The 23349-nt window shown below is 35.2% G+C and overlaps 1 protein-coding gene and 3 pseudogenes across 4 annotated transcripts in view; 2 read left to right on the forward strand and 2 right to left on the reverse strand.

The window, feature by feature from the left end:
* Positions 1 to 16754, reverse strand: part of LOC143539982 (aquaporin PIP2-1-like) — a 179774-nt gene extending 163020 nt beyond the window's left edge. The window contains exons 1-3 of the mRNA XM_077033155.1: positions 16155 to 16754; positions 15852 to 15992; positions 15650 to 15761 (exon numbers count right to left, since the gene is read on the reverse strand). Coding sequence (XP_076889270.1) covers positions 15650 to 15761; positions 15852 to 15992; positions 16155 to 16754 — 853 coding nt within the window. The remainder of the gene's footprint in view (positions 1 to 15649; positions 15762 to 15851; positions 15993 to 16154) is intronic.
* Positions 1187 to 3025, forward strand: LOC143539960 (putative aquaporin PIP2-2; annotated as a pseudogene). Its single transcript, XR_013136518.1, has 3 exons — positions 1187 to 1807; positions 2576 to 2716; positions 2813 to 3025. The product of XR_013136518.1 is annotated as a putative aquaporin PIP2-2 (transcript).
* LOC143539983 (aquaporin PIP2-1-like) lies at positions 6697 to 7791 on the reverse strand (annotated as a pseudogene). Its single transcript, XR_013136525.1, has 3 exons — positions 7174 to 7791; positions 6932 to 7072; positions 6697 to 6819 (listed from the first exon to the last, which is right to left on the reverse strand). The product of XR_013136525.1 is annotated as an aquaporin PIP2-1-like (transcript).
* LOC143539961 (G-type lectin S-receptor-like serine/threonine-protein kinase At4g27290) lies at positions 11832 to 14918 on the forward strand (annotated as a pseudogene). Its single transcript, XR_013136519.1, has 6 exons — positions 11832 to 13212; positions 13287 to 13618; positions 13718 to 13928; positions 14033 to 14270; positions 14375 to 14525; positions 14628 to 14918. The product of XR_013136519.1 is annotated as a G-type lectin S-receptor-like serine/threonine-protein kinase At4g27290 (transcript).
* Positions 16755 to 23349: the final 6595 nt, after the last annotated feature.

Genomic DNA, 23349 nt, shown 5'->3' on the forward strand with positions numbered 1-23349 from the left:
TTAGAGAGTAGGGTCTCGGGTCTACATTTCTTCCTAAAAGGGTAAAGGATCCGGATAGGGTATTAGGTAAAAGGATAGGGTCTTATCCTTTGAACAGTCCTACCCATCACCCATGTGTGAAGAATACTTTGATTTTAACTAGTTTTAGCTTGGACTGGTTTAAAAAGTGGTTCATTTCCGGAGGCCCAGGTAGCACTCATTTAAACTTGTGGCCCGATAGGACTTAGGAGTGACACCGGTTTAAGACATTTCATTTTTATTTTTCTTCACTCACAACACATTTAAAAAGATATTAAAAAATTATAGAGTGTCAACAGTGTTTCTTTAAATTTAACCATGAATAGTAATATTTTCTATCTTCCTACTCATAACCACTCTAACCACATCTTAAAAAGTGAAGAGCACACTCACATAATTTGATAAATCCATTGTGAATACTCTTAGATCCGTTATGCTTTATATTCTTCTGTTTTTACTATGTATATTTTTATTTAGAAAATAATAGTATAATCTAATAATACTAATAATAATAATAACATCATCAACAATAGAAGAAAGAAGGGACAAGAGAAATAAACAAAAAAAGGATAGAGCATTTACCTCTTAGATGGGAGGCCCCAAGTTTTCAAAAACCTGGGCAAAGACATCCCTTTAGTATATCACTGGTGAAAAACATAAATAGAAATAACATTTGTTGTTAAAAAAATGAATACTCAAAAAATTAGTTTTTGCATGATTTAGTTTTTAAAAAACACTGACGTAAAAATTAAACAACTACTAGTTTAGTCTAGCATCAAGGATGGATGAGTTACAAATAAATGCTTGTGAGGTTTAGTCTTATTTGAAGCAAAGACGTAGAATATATTGAAAAAAATTAGCTGTTAAAAAAATACGTTAAGAAAAAAAAAACTGACGGTAGAATGGTAGATTGATTAGCAGATAACAACCACTCATTCGCCAGTGGCATGAATATATAAAATGGAATGGACGGTGCCGCCCGGTGACTAAATATACAAGTTAAAGTACCAAGAATAATTAGTATTTTGAATGCATTCAATTATTTGTTTCAAAAATAATTGCCACGTCCTCACAGTGTTCCATTTTATCCATATAAATACTCCCTCTTGTTTTCCTCTCTACTCATCCTCACTCTTTCTTACACTCATACACTACACCAGCTCCAAGCAAGCTTTCGAAGTAGAGGAGATGGGCAAAGACGTTGAAGTTGGCGGTCACGAATACGGCGCAAAAGACTACCAAGACCCGCCACCAGCTGACCTCTTTGACGCAAAGGAACTCACCAAATGGTCTTTCTATAGAGCCATCATTGCTGAGTTCATCGCCACATTATTGTTCCTTTACATCACTGTCTTGACCGTCATTGGCTACAAGTCGCAAGTCGACCCCAACCACAGCACTGACCAATGTGGTGGTGTGGGAATCCTTGGTATCGCTTGGGCATTCGGTGGCATGATATTCCTCCTCGTTTACTGCACAGCTGATATCTCGGGAGGACACATTAACCCTGCGGTGACATTTGGGTTGTTTTTGGCTAGGAAGGTCACCCTCCCTAGGGCAGTCTTGTACATAGTGGCTCAATGCTTGGGTGCGATATGTGGTTGTGGTTTGGTTAAAGCTTTCCAAAAGTCCTACTACAACAATTATGGTGGTGGCGCCCAATGAGCTCGCAGACGGCTATAGCAAAGGCACTGGCTTGGGTGCGGAAATCATTGGCACATTTGTCCTTGTGTACACCGTATTTTCTGCCACTAATCCCAAGAGAAACGCCCGTGATTCTCATGTCCCCGTAAGTACTACTAGACTTATATATATATATATATATATAGGGAGAGGATCAAGAGAGAACTCCTTCTTAAAGAGAGAACTAGAGAACTAATAAAGAAATATTTTTAATTTAATTAAAAAAATATTTTTAAATTTCCGTTTTTGCCATTATTCTTATATTATGTTACCATTTACTCGAAAAATATAAAAAAAAAATAAAAAAAAACTCGTTGTAGTGAACATATGCAATACATCGACTTTTTTTATTGCATATGTGTACTAGTGTGTATTTTGATATGTGCAATAATGTTAAATAGCATATATGTAATTTTTTGTATTGTATTAATGCAATAGTGTTATATTATATACAAAATACCAAAAAAACAATATAGTGCATATATACATTAGTGTTGTATTACGTATATGCGATAGTTTGTTTCGAGTACAATTATTAGTGTTTGTATTTGCATATATTCAATAGTGTGTATTGTATAATGCAATTGTGTTATATTATATGCAATAAAACACTATCGTATATATGCAATACACATTAGTGCACATATGCACTACATTGCCGGGTTTTTTTTTTAAGGAACAATATCATCTCATTAGAAGGAGAAAAGAAAAAAAATCGCAAATTATTTTTTTTAAAAAAAGTTAAAAATAGTTTTTATTAGTTCTCTCTTTAAGAGGAGTTCTCTCTAGATCCCACCCCTATATATATATATACACACACACTTGTAGATGGTGTACAAGTCAAGAATTTTGTTTTTAACATATATGTTTGTAGGTTTTGGCACCTCTCCCTATCGGATTTGCCGTATTCATGGTTCACTTGGCCACCATCCCAATCACTGGGACCGGAATCAACCCTGCTCGTAGTTTTGGTGCTGCTGTCATCTATGGAAAAGAAAAGGCTTGGGATGATCAAGTAAGTTACAACTACATCATTATTGTCATGCTTATATAATTTCACAAGTACATATAAAAACTGATTATTTGAATTGGACTGGATATGTACGTGCAGTGGTTATTCTGGGTGGGACCGATGATAGGAACCGCCATCGCCGCCTTCTACCAAATCTCTTGGATCCTTCAGGAGCAATGCTTAAGCTATACTTTCGAATTTCAATGTGTTATGGAAGCAACTGTACAAAATTGTTAAATGTGTATTGTTTCATCTGTGAGTGTGACCCTTGGGGCACTTGGTTTTTGAACGTGCTCAAAGGTTTTTTTGTTTTAGTTTTTTTTTCCTTTCAATTTAGTCCTTTTGTTGTAATCAGTAAACGGGCCATTTCCAACCCGAGTGGCAACATTGAATAAATTACTAAAAAAATGCTTTTAATTTATGCTTGTCTCTTTAACCTACGAAATTTATATTGGAATTTCCATGACAAGGAAATGACTCTTTAGTCCTAGTTTTGCGAAAAATAAGTAATACCTTATTATACATACAAATACAATTAGAACAAACGAAACACCCTTTGGAGAAAATATACCGATGTCCCATTTTCGGTAAAGTGGAATAGTTGAGTTCCAAAGAAGGTTAACATGAAGTAGGAAATGGCTAAGACTCTCGACTCTTGTTGGCCTTCCAAATGAAACGTGGAGGTGGGCTAGGTGACAGGTCGGATATGTGGTGAGCTGTTTCATGGTGTCATATCGTTCTTGACGGGCTTGTTTCTGGAACATGCCCTTGAGTTGCTCAAGCATCTCATAGGCACCAAAATCTTCCAAACCTTTAGCAAGCTCGTAAGACATGGTGGCTAGCATAATACAAGCGACTTCAGCAGAGTCGTCCATATGTTTGTCAAGAACCCTTCTGGCATCAGCAGTATTGTTTTCAGGCTCGGTTGGAACAAGTCCATCGAGAACATAGTGCTTCTTTGCCATCTTGAGAATAAGTCCTAAATTGCGGTGCCATTCAAGAAAGTTGGTGCCATTCAGCTTTTCTTTCTCAAGAATAGCTTTCAGGATGAATGAGGAGTTATTATCAGTTGACATCTGTTTAAATAAGCAAAAGTAAATTTTAATTAGTATTTTCGATGTTTTAATCCTATTATCAATGACCCAATAACATTAGTACATAGGAACTTGAGAATCTGGCTTTTAGTTACTAATGGCAGCTGTAGCACACAACATTAGTAAGTGGTTAGGCAGATAGACAATGATTGCCAATTGTGAATAAAGCACAACTCTCGGTTATGAGGCATATTAAGACAACACTTGTCTAAGTAGATACGTTTAGCCTCATCTATGCCCACCTTAGTCTCCAGACAGCTGTAGCACGTAACATGAGAGTAAAGTAATAGTCGCCCTAGTATAATCACTTGTGAAAGAGCCGAATGTGTCAACGAAACACTTTCACTTTGAAGGGATAGGCTAGAAATCAAGTGTGATACTGTAGCTCCGGACACTTGAAGTTTCACAGTATACCTCAAGTGTGACTTATAGTAGGATGGCATAGACTATTGATTTAAGATTGGGAATAATTTTAAATATTACCGAATAGAGTAAAAGTCCAGTTTTACTGTATTAATCGAGACAACTTGATGAACCCTTTCATCTCTCATGACACTTAGTTTTATATAACATATTAAAACTAAGTTTGTCGCGATAATAATAACCAATTTTAAGTTAATAGTTTACCTATTAAGTTATTAGTTATGGAAAATTAAATTTAGTTTAATTTTGCAAAATATGATTGGTTAATTTATTTTAAAATATTTGGTATTAGGTGGGTGGTATTATAACCTATTATAATGAAGCAAGCAACCACATAGCAAACAAGAATATGTAAATCTTAAATGGCCAAGATAAGTGATTGATCTTGCTAGAGCCTATTAGTAAGATCAATCGGGTCAAAGGGTCATAACACAAAACAACCATAAGGATGGACTCTTGGTGCATCCCGTCATCTTTGGTAACTCCCACTGACTTCAAGAACTCCATGAGCTCATCCTCGGTTTTCCTTCGGGTCTTCTTCATTACAAAATTCTACTAATACAAATAATGAAAAACTAAACCCTATCTATTACAATTTTGAACCATCAAGGTGGCCAAAAACCATAAACTAAAACCGAAAAATAAATACAACTTTTAAACCATCCATATGGCCAAAAAACAAAAATCATTCAACCAAGCAAACAAGGTCGGGCCAAATTTACATATTCAACGAAAATAAAAGTCGGGCAATATTTTGGTCAAATAAAATAAATAAAAATTTGACCAAACCAAAATTACCCAAAAATTTTATCTAGATAAAAAACGTCAACTACCTTGAAGTTTATGACGTAAAACCGGTGAAAATATCGGATTCGACTTGTATGTTAGTAACACAATTTTATAGCCATGCCAACATATGAAACAAGCAAGAAAACTCTTGGCTTTAATATTATTGATTGGGTGGCAATATTACACCCTTCATTTGAGCAATTACAAAAAAACAAGAGGGAATAAATGGACATACGAAAAAAGGCAGGGAAGTTGGAAGCAGGACCATTTTGGGCACATTAAAAAAAACTAAAAGTACCCTTAATACCAAATACATTAAAGAAAGAAAGACTCCCGGAAGACAATTGTAACAACCTGTTTTGAGAACAAATAAAATATATAACTTATATTTCAAATATTCTTAAACCAATAATTAACAAGCCAAATAACTATTAAAAATGTGTGATTTTAAACAAACATCTAATATTGTACTGGTTAATAATAATAATAATAATAATAATAATAATAATAATAATAATAATAATAATAATAATAATAATTAAAACAATGTTGCAAGTGACGTGCGTGCATGAAAACATTTGATAGTTACCTTTTCATATTTGAAGATTTAATTATTCTTACACCGTCTTCAAATTTAGATATTTACAAACCATAATTGAATATTTAATTAATTTTCTTCTTTTTGTAAGATTGAAACCGACTCATATGTTCCACATATATATACAAAGCAACGATAAGTTAGAAATCTCATTCATACAATTATTTAGCCTCTAACAGTAGAAACAAGTAATCTTTACTTTTATTATAAATATAATATTTTAATATAGTATCTAGGGTATGGTTTAAGGTTATAATCAGGGTAGGCATTGAGTGACTTGACCCTGGTCTAGGTATGGACTGATCACCCATGCTTAAACTAGGTTGGGTTGTTCATAGTCGACCATGGTTATGACTAGCTAGAAACATCCACACTTAACATTAGATTACCTTAACTTGTAACAGGACCAAATGATACGTGTTGTGTTGTGTTGACAACCATTATACCAGTGAGTTATCATGTCTACTTTTAAGCCGTGATAGTATACTTGTATTGTCAAACTGGTAATAATGAGAATGCTACAATATGCGAATATCGGTAGGGGTATAAAGGATCCTTGTATACTTAATGGATACGTTACGAAAAGCTTAATAGGGCAGGGGTGCCCAACATGGGGTAACCATGTGCTTAGTAACGGATTCCATACTTACACGGGGGATAGTGATGTCCATGGCCCGGTGGTTGTGGTAATCCATGGTAGGCATGTGTTGCTCCTAGACCCAATTATCACAACCCATATTGTGTATGCATAATTGTTAATATATGTTTTGTAAAATTGTGTCTCATAAGCTCACCAACAATAGCTGACGTTGTTTTAAGTATACGTATTTCAGGTGAATCATAAAGAAGTTTAGAGCTACTTGGTGATGAGTGATATCGGAGAGTGGAGACCAAGAAGTTCTTAAGTTTTGATGTTATTTCAAATAATGACTTGATACACTTGAAGATTTTATAGTTTAAAATAAACACTTGTATTTTCTTCTGCTGTTAAGTTGTATCAATTGTGCATGCTCACCCGGTATCCGGGTGGGGTGTTACAACAATTTTGTACAATTTATTCGAAAATACAACAAGCTGAAGCTTCATGCTTAGGCATTGCTCCTGAAAGACCCAAGAGCTTTAACTGCACCTGCTCTCAATACATATTGGTGGTAGAAGGCGGCAATGGCGGCTCCGATCATTGGTCCCACCCAGAATAACAACTGCACATATCAAGTTAAATCACACATTTAGCTTATATGAAATGAACTTGTGGCGTAAAATTTGTGCAAAATCAATATGACCCAAATGAATAATGATATAGTTATAGCTTACTTGATCATCCCAAGCCTTTTCTTTCCTATAGATGACAGCGGCACCAAAACTACGAGCAAGGTTGATTCCAGTGCCGGTGATGGGGATGGTTGCCAAGTGAACCATGAATACGACAAATCCTATAAGGAGAGGCGCCAAAACCTATGATACAAACAAATATACATATTAAAACAAGATTCTTGACTTGTACATGTACCGTGTACAAGTATTATGCATATATAAGTAAGTCTAGTAGTACTTACTGGGACATGAGAATCACGTGCGTTTCTCTTGGGATCAGTGGCAGAGAAGACGGTGTACACAAGGACAAATGTGCCAATGATTTCCGCACCCAAGCCAGTGCCTTTGCTATAGCCGTCTGCGAGCTCATTGGCACCACCACCATAATTGTTGTAATAGGACTTTTGGAAAGCTTTAACCGAACCACAACCACATATTGCACCCAATTATTGAGACACTATGTACAAGACGACCCTAGGGAGGGTGACCTTCCTAGCCAAAAACAGCCCAAATGTCACCGCAGGGTTAATGTGTCCTCCTGAGATGCCAGCTGTGCAATAAACCAGGACGAAAATCATGCCACCGAAGGCCCAAGCGATACCGAGTATGCCAACACCACCACATTGGTCAGCGCTGTGGTTGGGGTCGACTTGTGACTTGTAGCCAATGACGGTCAAGACAGTGATGTAAAGGAACAAGAGGGTGGCAATGAACTCAGCGATGATGCAAAAAGACCATTTGGTGAGTTCCTCTGCGTCAAAGAGGTCAGCCGGTGGAGGGTCTTGGTAGTCTTTTGCGCCGTACTCTTGACCGCCAACCTCAACGTCTTTGCCCATTGCCTCTACTTCGAAAGCTTAATTGCTTGGTATGTGCGTATGTGTAAGAAAGAGTGTGAGGATGAGAAGAGTGGAAAACAAGAGGGGGTATTTATATTGGTATAAATGTAAAAGATTGAAGGATGACAATTAATTTTGTTTATTTAATCCTAGTATATAAATATGTATTTGTAAAACATAAATGAATAATTGCATAGGGGATGGTTCAAATGAGAACCATGGTTTTCTAGAAAACTAGTTAAAACAATCTAAACCATCTATTTATTAGATCTATGGTTGATATACACTATGGCAATAAGGTAATTAAATGAAATTAGAGGGGATTAATTAAGAAGTTAAAGGGCAAATTTGGTAGAGATATTAATTAGTTTATTCTAAAAACCCTCGGTCTCTTTCCTCATATTTTGACTTTTTTATAATCTCTCTCACTCCATATTTGTAGATAGAAAGACTTGGTCTAAAAAAATTAAAAATAGAATCATTCAAATATGAAAAAAATAAAAAATAAAAAAAAATCGAACAGTTAAAAGGCAAAAAGCAATGAACGAAAATTCAAAAAAGACAACATTCATTATAATTTATTGGTTTTTCGTTTTTTTATTCTTAACCTTTCATTTTTATGTTTTAAATTTTTAAAGCTATAGTATTCTCTTACATGTCGAACACGTTTAATTTTATTCAGTTTTTATGTTAGTCGTGGTAATACATATATGTAACAAACATATTTACATATATGTAATTATGCCGAAACCACATACTCTCGTGTTCATATCCGTTTACATATATGTAACCCTGGTATTTTTTTTTGCATTTTGTAACTAACCATACTAAGATACATATATGTAACTTAATGATATACGCATATGTAGAACTAAATTACGGAGTTACATATATGTAAACAAATATGTTGTTCACGCTCATTGCAATTTGAAGCTAATCATACTAATATACATATATGTACCTTAATGATATACATATATGTAAAACTAAATTACGAAGTTACATATATGTAAACTAGCGTGTTGTTCATGCTCATTCTTGTAATAAAAAGTGACATATAAATAAATGAAACGGGTTCTTTGCGTAACGATAGGGTAACATTCTTGTTCGTTGTCTTTAGAGCAAAATGAGCATACTTAAAATCGAAAAGAGCTAACAAAGAGTTAATCACTAAATTATGTATAATTTCTAGAAACAGGCAATCAAAAAAGATAACCAAATCCCATTTAGTTTGTATAAGATAACTTTATGCAAACCTAGACTAAAAACAAATGCATATTAATTTTTTTTAAGATCATAATACATACGTAATATAAGACAAAAAAGAAAATTAAAATGAGGCAAAAAGGCATGTGAATATCTTGTAGATAGAATGTTCATTGGGATGGTAACCTGTATTAAGACTTTATGCTCTAGTGGTTAACTATATCAATAATTAAAGTTATAATTGTATAATCAATGAATACGTTGAAAAGATTATATTTGAAATAAAGATCTGTTCAACTTTCTCATGAGAGATAAGGATTTGATTTGAATGAAATAAAACAAAACAAATAAATGAATTTAAACCAAATTACTAAAGCACCCTTACAATAAAAACAATAACTAATAAAAATAAAATTTTGTGATTGGTTCATAGAAGTTTTCATAATTTCTAATTAAGTAGTGGTTTTCATTTAAACTCTCTCCTAATTGCATATTCTAGTAATGTTTACAACACTAGAGTTTGTTTGACGGTGCATACACCTGACCCACCAGCCACCGTCCATTTCATTTTTAATTTTCATGCCACGTAGATTCCATGAACCAATTATTGCCCTGAGCTGTGTTTTTCTGCCAACCCAGCCAATCTCTACCGTTATTATTTTCTCAAAAATAATTAGTGGCGCATAAGACTACCACGTGTCATATAATTAGAAGTTATGCAGTTTTGTACAACAATATTTTTTAAAAATCACATCATTCAAACTGATTTTTCATGTAGTCAGTTTTCTATTCCCTTTTCCCTTCGCCATGATCTCTAGTTTAATTAGTTATGTTGAGACATGAGACATCCAAGGCAAAAGTTTTGGATTCAAGTCTTAGACAAAAAATAGGGATTTAAGCTGGGTTAGCGGTTTTCTCACCTATAGATGAGTTTCCTTCTTATGATGGAATGAAGATGATTAAGTGGTCAGTGGTCCGTTAGTGATCAAAATTGACCGTTCAAAAATTTTTTTTCTTCCTTTTTTCCTTTCTGTTTTTGTATGATTATATATAACTGTTATAATAGTTAATACTAACCTATTGTTTTCTAAATAAACATGTGTTGTAAAACCAGAGAAAAACAAATTAAATACCCTCATTATTTTATTCTTAAATATTAAAACTTTTCTTGTAAGCTTTTTCGTAACATGCAATGTCAATGATCAGCTTTAATTTCACTAGTCAAGAAGACAAAGATTGTAGAAAAAGGTTTTAGAAATGCAATACTATGCTTGAGTGAAGAAGATAGAAACCTCCCAACTAACAATTGAGTTAATGTTGCCATTATTGGCTCATTGCAATGTGGCATTGCTATTTATCATATAGAACTTTTATTTAAAGGGGGCTTTGCAAAAGCAGTTTTCGCAACATAAACAATAAGATACAGTGTCTCACTTTGCAAACTTTTTTCTTCTTTAGAAAAGCATTTTAAAGCTAAGGGTTGGATGTGTCATGTTTGACAAAAGGGTTGACCAAGTGACCAGATAATTGTTCAAAAGGGTTAATCTGTCGTACACGTCAAAATAGGTGAGGCTAGGTTGACACAAAATACTTGCGTCCAATTTAAATATTAAAAAGGTTAATTTGTGGTATAAATTATATTAGTGCTGGGTTGACCCAAAATACTTTTAAAGGTGAGCGAATTACTCCTAGATAATAATATATTTTAGAATCGTAGCAATTACTATCAAGAAATAAAAAACCTTATTACTGCAACAGTATTTACCACATATGTTTTCGAGTAGCTTATGATCAACAATCTCATCCCGCATCGATGTCCCCTGACAATAAAAAGATTTCATCAACAAAGGTATAGCACAAACTTAATCAGAGAGCATATGCACAACAAATGATCCACATAACATTAACAACCAGATTAAGATCGATGTCATGAGATTTGTTTCCAACTCATTGAAGAACATCTAAACATTTGACAGATTTAACAATTCAATTTCATAACAAACGGAAATGATTAAAAACAAAAAGCCAGTCGGTGTACAAGCGATTGATGATGATACCTTCAATTCAATCGCCTCTATTGGTGTCTTGAATCAACCATTTTTTTAGGTGAAACATTGCACATATCCACCAATCATCATAAACAAAATTCAACAAATATACATATAATTCAACAAAATTAAGATGTATGCAGCCACTTGATGGTGCAAGAAGGTGATTTAAAACATTACTATTCACAATAATATTAAGTCCCTTAATATATCGACATATGATACAATCTGTTTGCTCCTTAATTCCACTGTTGTACCCACTTTGTGAATGCAAATAATTAACTTACTAAAACCAAATAAAATTAAGCAAAAATGAAGTATATGGACTACGTCAAAATTAAGTGTTGCAAAGTCATCAAAAATTAATTACTAGTTTTGACTTTGGCAATTGACTGGTGTATCCACTAAAGGATCATAATGATAGTAAGCCGATTCGAGATGACTAATCTCCCTAGATAGTGACCCTTTGAGCGGGTTAGACTCCAAAGAAATAGAGAGAACAAAACACAATTTTACTTCGATATTCTTCTTCATTTAATTCTAAACTTGCCATGCCTTTTATAGGCTTACATCCAAAGATAAATAACTGACAATAAAGTTATCAAACACATGCACGTACTAGACCACTACCCATTAATCTAGAGACTTAGTAAATAATAACTTAGAAACAAATGAAAATACATGAACATGGGCTGCGTGGGTTGTGGAGCACGTATCACATAACACACCCAAGTGTCATCCGATCAAATATTTCAACCCGCTTAATTTTGATAGTGAAAGTCAAAACCATTTACTTAAAGTTGACTTGGACTTAGAAATTTCAACAGTTTGAATTATTTAGTATACACCATTTATTTTAGTTGATTTCCAGTTTTTTCACCCATCTAAGATCAATAAAAATGCGAAATAAGATGATTGCTTCTCTGTTTATTTTATTATTATTATGTTTATTATTGTTATCAGATTGTGCAACACAGGATACGGTCTATGCAGATCAACCGATCAAAGACGGTCAAACCGTTGTTTCTAAGGGGAAGATGTTTGAGTTGGGATTTTTTAGCCTTGGAAAGTCCAAGAACCGATACTTGAGGATATGGTACAAAAAGATATCAATTTGTACTGTCGTATGGGTTGCGAACAGGGAAACACCGATCACTGACAAACCGGGCATGTTTAACGTCAGTAGCGATGGAAGCCTGGAGATTCTTGATGGCAGCAACACCATGGTCTGGTTATCCAAGTCAACAATATCAGCGCGAAATAACACTCCGGTTCTGCAGCTTCTGGATTCTGGAAATCTTGTTATGTGGGAGAAGGATAAAAATACCACCAACAGTTATATAATTTGGCAAAGTTTTGATTATCCTGGTGACACGTTACTACCTGGAATGAAACTCGGAAAGGACTTGATAACCGGGTTGCATAGATCCGGGACTTCTTGGAAGAGTCCTGATGATCCTTCAATAGGTATGTATAGTTTTAGAGTAGACACAAATGGATATCCACAAATATTAGAGTGGCAAGATGAGGTTTTAATATCAAGACTTGGACCGTGGAATGGTCTGGGCTTTAGCGGCTTTCCCAACGATAAAGAAAACCCGGTTTTCTCATCCGAGTACGTTGTTAATGAGAAAGAAATATATAAGCGATATGAACTTAAAAGTTCTGTTATTCAAAGGGTAGTTTTGACTTGGGATGGCAAGACACGAATTTTCAATTGGATCGAGCGAATCCAAGAATGGATTGTGTATGGAGATCTTCAAGTAGATAGATGTGATCATTTTGGTGTATGTGGTCCTTATGGAAGTTGCATCGTTAAGAAGCGTCCACCTTGTACTTGTTTGCCAGGTTTTGAACCAAGTAATCCAGAAGAATGGGATGTATCTGATTGGTCAAGCGGGTGTAAACGCAAAACGCCTTTGAATTGTGAAGATGTGAATGCGGATGGGTTTCTTAAGGCTACAGGACTCAAATTACCTGATACACGAAGGGCGTCGTATAATGTGAGCATGACCCTAGAAGAATGTGAAATGGCTTGCAGAATGAAATGTAATTGTACGGCTTATGCAAATTTATATATCACTAGCGGGGGGTAGTGGGTGTTTGCTATGGTTTGATGAGCTAATGGATATCCGAGAGCACGATGTAGATCATAATATTTACATAAGAATGGCTGCCTCTGAGTTACCAGGTACACAAGTTTCTTCATTACCTTTGATATTTGTGTACTATAATTAGCTGATTGTTATTGTTTGCCAATAAAAGGTTCCAATTCCAACAAAAAGAAAAGAGTTGTCACCAGTGTCATATTAATTTCATCAACTGCATTGATTCTTTGTGCGGTAGCTTATGCCTTTAGAAAGAGAAAGAAAAAGCCTCATATGAAAGATCAAGGTAACACAAATAAGTTATTTATACATGCTTATATCAGTGTGGTTTGGATTCATTTAGTATAGTAACCGGGGATATCTCGTTTAGGGGACATGGAGTATGCCCTTGATATACCTTTCATTAGCCTATATAAAGTAGCAAAGGCCACAAATAACTTTAGTGTATCGAATAAGATTGGAGAAGGTGGCTTTGGTTCTGTTTACAAGGTAAAGAGTTGATTCTTCTTCGATACAATACAATGCTAAGCATACTGTAAACCATAATATTTTAGGGTGTGTTGGATAAGTTAAACTATAATATTTTAGGGTGTGTTGGAAGACGGACAAGAAGTGGCTGTGAAACGGCTATCAGAAAAATCTCAACAAGGGATTGATGAATTCAAGAATGAACTCGCTTCTATTTCTAAGCTTCAGCATAGGAACCTTGTGAAGCTTCTTGGATACTGCATCCATGGAAATGAAATGATTTTGGTTTATGAGTACATGGCTAACAAAAGCTTGGACTCGGTTATATTTGGTATGAATCACTTAATGATTTCATGTCTGTGATGTTGTTGCATATCTTAATGATTTCATGTATGTGATGTTGTGACACATAATCTGATATTTTATATTGCATAGATGAAACAAGAAGTTCAATGCTTGATTGGCCACAACGCTTTGCCATCATACACGGAATGGCTCGTGCTATTATTTATCTACATCAAGATTCTCGCCTTCAAATTATCCACAGAGATCTCAAGGCAAGTAATATATTGTTGGACGGTGAAATGAATCCAAAGATATCTGATTTCGGCCTTGCTAGAAAGTTTGTAGGACATGATGCCACTTCCAACACAAAGAAAGTGGTCGGGACATAGTAAGAACCTACCCAATATTATCTAGTCCATTTTCCACAGAAAAAGAAAACACAAAATTTGAAACTAATGCATGCTTTTATTAATGTTATCTAATATGTCGCAGTGGTTACATTTCTCCTGAGTATGCAATACACGGACGTTTCTCTATAAAATCAGATGTATTTAGTTTTGGTGTTATGGTGTTGGAGATAGTGAGTGGTAAGAAAAACAGAGAATTCTCTCATGAAGACCATAGTGACAACCTTCTTGGACATGTAAGTTAATTTGCCGGCCTAAATCCTGATATCACAATCGGTACTTCTTTTAAACAACATCCTTTCACATTATAGTAAAATATGAATTATGGTCTGTTGTAGGCATGGAGACTTTATAGGCAAGGCAAGTCGACTGAACTTATGAATTCATCCTTACATGCCTCATGTGTGGTCAACAAAGCAACACGATCAATACACGTGGAACTATTATGTGTGCAACATCACGCAATAGATAGGCCAACTATGGTGTCAGCACTTCTAATGCTTGCTAGTGACAGTGTTTTGCCTCCACCAAAGCAACCTGCTTTTTTCACAGAAGAGGAGAGCACCTAAAAACTTAGCTCTATTTCCCCGGACGACGAATCCACGATCACGCTACTATATCCTCGGTAGTAAATTGATGAACTGATTTTTATGCTCTTAATTGTAGCCGGATTAGAGATTGTTCCATCTTTCTGTTAGCCATGATGGATCTGATCATCTTGTACACCAAATAGCGATGTCAAAACATAATCTACGTTACATTACAACATGCACTAGGCAAATTTCCTGTGTTTTTGACAAGAATGTATACTTATACGAAGTAAGTTGTCATTTATAAATGAAATCGATTTCTTTCATGGTTCATCGATCACGCATAAATTTATTGTGTCAAACTGGTATTGGTATTGTTTTAATAAGTTTATTTTTGAGTTGTATATATAAATTACACTCTTTTTTAACATAATATCTCCAAATTTTGTAACTTAAAACACGGGACACAACTCTTCCTTTGTACCAACATGCTAATTTACAATAGATAGATCATCATCAAAGTATTATATATGTAAGCAAAATTGCGTATTAAAGCTTGAATATCAACGGTTAAAAGCTTTCAATGGCTTCAATATTATTATTTGGGTGGCAAATATTACAACCTTCATTTGACCAATTACAAGAAAACAAGAGGGAGTAAATGGACATAATAAAGAAGACAGGGGACTTGGAAGCAGGACCATATTAGGCACATTAAAAAACTAAGTGCCACAAATACCATACACATTTTAAAGATAAAAAAGACTCATGGAAGGCAAATTTGTACAATTTGTTTCAAAATACAAAGCAAGCTTCTTCCTCAGTGTCTTAGGCATTGCTCCTGAAAGATCCAAGAGCTTTAACTGCGCCTGCTCTCAATACGTACTGGTGGTAGAAGGCGGCGATGGCTGCTCCGATCATCGGTCCTGCCCAGAATAGCCACTGCACAAATCCCATTCAATTCACATAGTCAGTTTTTATGAACTTATGGAGTAAAATTAACATGGCATTAATGATGCAGTTATAACTTACTTGATCATCCCAAGCCTTTTCTTTTCCGTAGATGACCGCGGCCCCAAAACTACGAGCAGGGTTGATTCCGGTCCCAGTGATTGGGATGGTGGCCAAGTGAACCATGAATACGGCAAATCCGATAGGGAGAGGTGCCAAAACCTAAAATCCAAACAATTATATATATTAAAACAAGACTTTTGACTTGTTACTATGTGCCCATGTACAAGTATTTTGTTTATGTTGATTATTGATAGATAAAATTTTCTGAGTTTGTCACCAAAACTACAATATAATGTTTACATATAAGTAAGAAATACTTACGGGGACATGAGAATCACGAGCGTTTCTCTTGGGGTCAGTGGCAGAGAACACGGTGTACACGAGTACAAATGTGCCAATAATTTCGGCACCCAAGCCAGTGCCTTTACTATAACCATCAGCGAGTTCATTGGCACCGCCACCATAATTGTTGTAGTACGACTTTTGGAAAGCTTTAACCAAACCACAACCGCATATCGCACCCAAACATTGAGCCACTATGTACAAGATGGCCCTAGGGAGGGTGACCTTCCTAGCCAAAAACAACCCAAATGTCACTGCGGGGTTAATGTGTCCTCCTGAGATGCCAGCAGTGCAATAAACGAGGACGAATATCATGCCACCAAATGCCCAGGCGATACCAAGGATTCCCACACCACCACATTGGTCAGTGCTGTGGTTGGGGTCGACTTGTGACTTGTAACCAATGACAGTCAAAACGGTGATGTAAAGGAACAAGAGGGTGGCAATGAACTCAGCGATGATGGCTCTATAAAAAGACCATTTGGTGAGCTCCTCTGCATCAAAGATGTCAGCCGGCGGAGGGTCTTGGTAGTCTTTGGCTCCGTATTCGTGACCACCAACTTCAACGTCTTTGCCCATTTCCTAGTCGAAAGCTAGCTTGGTGTGCGTGAGTGTAAGAAAGAGTGTCGAGTGTGAGGATGAGAAGATGGAAAACAAGAGGGAGTATTTATATTGAAGGATGACAATTATTTTTTGTATATTTAATCTAAGTATATATGTATTTGTTAAAAACAAATGAATAACAACATATTTAAAATAACGTTTAAATGACTAGAGTTGGTAATGATGACGGTACACAAATTCCACCCACCACCCACCGTCCATTCCATTTTTAATCAGGGTCCTGGGGTGTGTTTTTCTGCTAACCCATTCTATCTCTACCGTTATTTCTTTCTCAAAATAATTGGTGGCCCTAAGACTACCACGTGTCATATAACTATAAGTTATACGGTTTTCCACAACAATATTTTTTAAGTATCTCACACTTATAACTTATTTTTCGTGGGGTCAATTTTTTTAAAAAAATTCTCAAAATAGTTTTTTTTAAGAAAGGAAAGCTTAAAATAGCTTTTTTTTCTTTCAGAATTTTGTATAGTCTGGACTTTCCAGACGCATTGAGAAAAAATAATAATATAAAGGAGTAAGTCAAATCTTTAAAGAAAGTTAGGAAGCAGATCAGATTTGGGAAAATATTGAATGTAAAGTCTAAATAATTTTGAAATGTTAGAGCAAAAGCTCAAATTTTTCCTAAACTTTTTTTCTCAAAATCCCGTCTTGAGAGACTGTTTTTTTATATTTCCTACATTTTCCGTCCATATTTTCAAATTTTAGGAAAAAGGGATTTTTAAATCTCGCCTTGAGAGACGAGATTCTACCACCACCACCACCCACCGTTCGCCTTCTACCACCACCACCCACCCACTGTTCGCCATTACCATCGATCACCACCCACCACCATCGCCCGCCGCCACCACAACTCACCATGTTAGAATATTTGTGTTGTGAAAACGGTTAATTAATTGCTAGGGGCGTGTGAGAGTATTGGTGTTGCGAAAACGGTTGATGAGGCCAAGAGGTTTGCGAGTGTGCTTGATGAGGCTGGTGTTGTGCTTCTGTTTAGGGATATAAAGTTTACCTTCATCTTCATAAGGTATATATGGTTATATTCATATTCATATTCATATTCATATTCATATTGTTGTTTAATTTGGAGTACTTATGTTTGTGTTTGTTTTGATTTGTGGTTTAAGTGTTTAGCTAATTAGTGACTGATTAATGATTACGGTGGTGGTGGTGGTGGACGGTGGGTGGTGGGGATGGATGGTGGTGACGGACATTGGTGGTGGGTGGTGATCGATGGTAGTGGCGGACGGTGGGTGGTGGGGATAGATGGTGGTGGTGGCGAACGGTGGGTGGTGGAGGATGGTAGTGGTAGTGGTAGAAGGCGAATGGTGGGTGGTGGTGGTGGTGGTGGTGGTAGAATCTCGTCTCTTAAGACGAGATTTAAAAATCTCTTTTTCCTAGAATTTGAAAATATGGAGGTAAAAGGTAGGAAACATAAAAAAAAGTCTCTCAAGACGGTATTTTGAGAAAAAAAAGTTTAAAAAAAATTTGAACCTTTGCTCCAACATTTCAAAATTATTTGGACTTTACCTTCAATATTTTCCTAAATTTGGTCTGCTCCCTAACTTTTTTTAAAGATTTGGTCTGCTCTCTCTATATTATATCTTTTCTTAATGCGTCTGGAGAATCCAAATTCTAAAAAATTCTAAGGAAAAAAGGGCTATTTTGGGCTTTCTCTCTTTAGAAATGGCTATTTTAGGAATTTTCTCATTTTTATATATATGTTATTCTAGCAACTAAACACCACATAAGTTATTTGAGCACTAGGGCATTAGGTGTTTCTATATAATTTGTATATGGACTATACAAGCTGTATAGATTTTGGATTATATTAGTTTATGTCGAAAGGTGTCAGGTAATATTTTCATGTATCATATAGTCTTTATAGAGGCGTATAGGACTATGCAATTCGTATAGGTGAATTTTTTTTTCAATTACTTTAAAAATACAAAATATTGGAAATAAGAGCCTGAGTTAGTTAAAAAATAAAAATACATAGTTCAAAAGTAAATATTTTGCTCCACACTAATTAAATAACATGTGGATTTCGGGGTACCACTTTTTAAATGTCGTCATGCGATTCATTCTTGTTGACAACTATATGAGTTATCTAAACTTTTAAACTATAGTTATTATAAAAATAATTTTGTTTGATGATGTAGATGTTTTGACTTGTGTTAATTCAGTTGTTGAAATATAATTGTTATAAAAGTATGGTCGTTCAATTCCTTCTACCTCTAGAAATTGGTCTAGAAAATAAATGCAAATCACCGGCCAAGGTACAAATTGACGTGTTGAACTTTTTCCATGGAGTCTCTGCCTATACGATCATTTAGCCCATATATGACTTGCATACGTCATATATATGTGGTATGAGAGCCTATACGAGCCAATAAGCCTATACGTCCTGTATATGGACTATACGACCCGTATAGATTAAAAAAGTTGTCATCATGTCCTATCCGTACATTTTCAGTCTTGTGAGGGCTATACGACTTGTATAGTTTCTATACGAGCTGTATAAGGTTGTTAGTTAATGTGCTAAAAGTAGTCTAATAAAAACACGTTAATCTAGACACTAAGTAATAAATTCTAGACTCTTAACTTAACTAAAACTACTAACCGGCAAGTGAACCGGTCGACTCTAGTACAGCTAAGTAAGTCCGGATATCGAACCCATGAGACTCTTTAAATTATGTTAACTAGCTAAATTTAGACTTAACTGCAGATACGACTATTTATTTATTATTATTGAGGGGTTTCACTAAAAACTAATATTAAACTAATATTAATGATATAACGTTTAATATACATTAATCCCCTGTACATTTTATTTATTATTTTATTAGTTTTTTTCGGTTTCTCGTAAGATTTGTATACTACTAACATATTTTTATATTTTAGGTTTCGGGTTTGAATTGTGGTGAAAAGAGGACGAAAAAGGAGCAAAAACAAGCCGAACCGGTGAACCGAGCCATCAGGAAACGAACCGGACCAGACCAGGAGGAGAACCGGACCGGCTAGGCCGGCCAGCCCGCCCCCCCTATGCCGGAGCGCCGCGCGATGGGGAATGGCAAGCCCGTCGCGCCGCGCGGCGTCCCCATATTCCAAAATCTTTCAGTTCTAAACCGGCTTACGTATTTTTGAACACCTGTTGCCTATTTAAAGACCCCTAAACTCACCATTAAGCATACCCTGAAGTTCCAGACGAATTTGGTGAGTTCCGAGGCGTTCGAGATCAGATTTTGGCAGCTTTAGAGTCGAAGAATCAGCTGGTGTTGCGCATATTGTTTGAAGACGAAGAACACGCGTTTTATCTTTTGTTTCTTTCGTTTTCGTTTATTTAACACCATGATTTCGTTTATTATTGTTTTGTTTGCTTTTATGATGCTAAGCTAAACATTATAGACTGCCTAGGCTTATGATGAACCTATTTTGATGTTTGATTTTGACTTGGGATTTATTTATCGTTATGGTTTTATGAACTAGTAAAAGGTTTACTTATATTAAATTGATGCATATGGATATTTATGATTGTTTGATTAATTATCATTATTCATAGTTGCCTCGATTATTGTTTGTCATTATGATAGGTTGCTATTAGGTCAATTACTTTGTGTTTTTGATTATTTTATGATTGATATGCATTAAGATCATAGGAATAATAATTATTAATTAAATAAACCTAAGTGTGCTGCTAACCTAAATAGCTGTAAGGTGCTAGGTTATTGATAGGTCTTTGTTGATCAGGATTGCCAGATTTAGTTCTTCGTAAGGAGTCCGTCTAGGTTTGATTGATTAACTTTGTCTATCGAGTCAATTGAATATATTAGATTGCCTTTGATTTCCGCTCTGTAAGGTAGGATTTCATAAGGAACTAGTTTGCAATTAATTAGGTGACCGTTGGCGTAGGTTGTCGCGGTCTACTCAAAAATAATTAATTAAGGACTTAAATACCTATAACTAGTACGGGTAAGTAAGGTCGTCTCCACAGGGACTCAAGGAAAGTGCAAGTTTATTTAATTTATAACTAATTATTTAATCTAAGCGGACAGACGATGTCAAGCGGTTTTTAGAAAAAGATTTAATTAAAACTAATGATTACTTAAAACGATTTGTAAACAATATTATTAAAAGTATTCATTTTAGGTTCGGGTTATGTGTTCCATACGTTAATCACAGATTCTCTCGTTTTTGGTGTTATAATAATTGCTAGTCCTATAGTTTGATTTATGATGACAAACGATACCCTAACCGAATTGTTGACACAAATGAACCCGAACTCCACAATTGTCAAATCTTTGTCTAGGACAACTAATTTAATGATAAAGTTTGATGATTTTAGTTCAATGACACAAGAGCTTAAACCCTAAATGTTGATGAACAACCAAACAAACATTACACAAATCAATAATCGCAAACACAAACTTTAATCAGCCAAATAACCAATTAAGCAAGACAAATTCATATAAAATCAATCAAGCTATAATAATTAAGCACAAGAATCTGATCATAACAGTATTACACACAAAACCTTAGCCTAGAATGAACACACACGACTAGCCGGACATCGACATAATCGTTAAAGCACTTATCTTGATGAACATATGATCGTAGGACAAACCGGAAGCTTCGGGATGGCTGAAAGTCGCCCTAAAACACCTCTTCTGCCTCTGGAAGTCATAATATCCGAAATAGGGTCGAAAAATCGTTTATATAGTGAAAACCCTTTTTGCCGACATTGAGCATCGTCGCGTATCGCGAAGTTGCATGTCCTGCATCTTCGCGATACGAGAAGATGCAACTGACTTCAAATTCAGATTTCTCTTGTTGAGAAACATGAAATTCATATATTATGGATTCCATAACTCATTTTCTAGGCCGAGATATGCCGTTTTATTAAAAGACACTTTCATGGTAACCTATCTTGTTCAGTTTTCGCTTCGGCTTCATGTTTCTCATCCAATCCTCTCCTGAATCCTTCTTAACCCTCAATACATGTTTCCCCATGCGTCCATCATCTTGAGGCTTGCTTAATCTTCATCTGGATGGCTCTGAATTAGCTCGTTTAAGCTCCTTAACTTCCAATGTCCTGAAAACACATAGCAATGCTTGAAGTACCAATGTTCATTCATTTATTTACCTAAATATAACTAATTAATATATAATAATAACTAACTTTTACCCAACCATCAACCGTAAGGAAACTTGATTTTTAACACTGATGTGCGTTAAAACTTATTAGAAATCCATAGGTGTCTCTTGAGAAGGGTCAGGGGTCTTGTTCGAGTTTTCTCTTAAACGTCTATTTTACGATCCCAGTTCCATAACTAAGTATTATCCCGGGTTAATTGATAACTGAAATTTAGGGGATTCTAGCCTAGGTGGTTGTTCATTATCATCTGAATTAAGTCCAAGTTATAAGTTTAGTCGTTTTTAGTTTTCTGAATTAGCTTAAATTAGTTTAAAATTAGTTTATTAGTAAACCCCCCCCCCCCCCCTAGACAAAGAAATATAAATAAGTCGCGTCTGTAGTTGAGTCTAATTTAGCTAGTAAACGTAATTAATAGAGTCTCGTGGGTTCGATATCCAGACTTACTTAGCTGTACTAGATTCGACCGGTTCACTTGCCGGTTAGTAGTTTAGTTAAGTTTAAGAGTCTAGAATTTATTACTTAGTGTCTAGATTAGCGTGTTTATATATAACTACTTTTAACACATCAATTAAATTAATTAATAAAACTAACGACGACTTAACTTATTACTTGGATTTAACTCAGATAATGATAAACAACCACCTAGGCTAGAATCCCTAATTATCAAATAATTGGAAAATGCTAAGTTATGGAACTGGGATATTAAATTATTCACTTAAAGAAAACCCAAACAGGACCCCTGACCCTTCTCAAGAAGACACCTATCGATTTCTATTAAGTTCTTAAAAACACCAGTTTAATTAGACTCGCTTACGGTCGTTAATTTATTTTTTGATAAGTACCTCTATAAGAAATCATACCTTACAGCGCAGAAATCAAAGGTAATTTAAAGCATTCACTCGATTAGATAAACAAGGCTGAAAAGTCAAACCTAGACGGGCTCCTTACGAAGAACTAAATTTAGCAATCTTAAACAGTCAAGACTTATCATATAATCCATCACCTTACAGCTATTTAGATTAGCAGCACACTTAAGCTATTTGATTAATTATTATTGTTCCTATGGTTTTATTGCAAATCAACCATAAACTAGTTAAAAACACACAGTAGATGACCTAACAACATCCTATTATATGAAACAATCACCAAGAAAACTGTGAAACAATAAAACTCATCAAATAATCCTAAGCAAGCATATGCATCTAATAAATAACAAGAAACCTCTTGCTTGATCATAAACCATAACAAAAATAAAATCCAAACTAAAATCCAACGTCCACAAAAGTTCATCATAACCTCGGCAGTTTGAGGATTTAGCCAACAACCATACTAAAGAACAAAAGAAAGTAGTAAGTTCAAATAATGAACTCATGACGAAAACAATAAATTCAAACC

The sequence above is a fragment of the Bidens hawaiensis genome, unplaced genomic scaffold (genome assembly GCF_021521415.1).
Source record: "Bidens hawaiensis isolate Kalapana, Puna unplaced genomic scaffold, B.hawaiensis_p1.1 tig00012097_1, whole genome shotgun sequence".
In the NCBI taxonomy this organism is placed as follows: Eukaryota; Viridiplantae; Streptophyta; class Magnoliopsida; order Asterales; family Asteraceae; genus Bidens; species Bidens hawaiensis.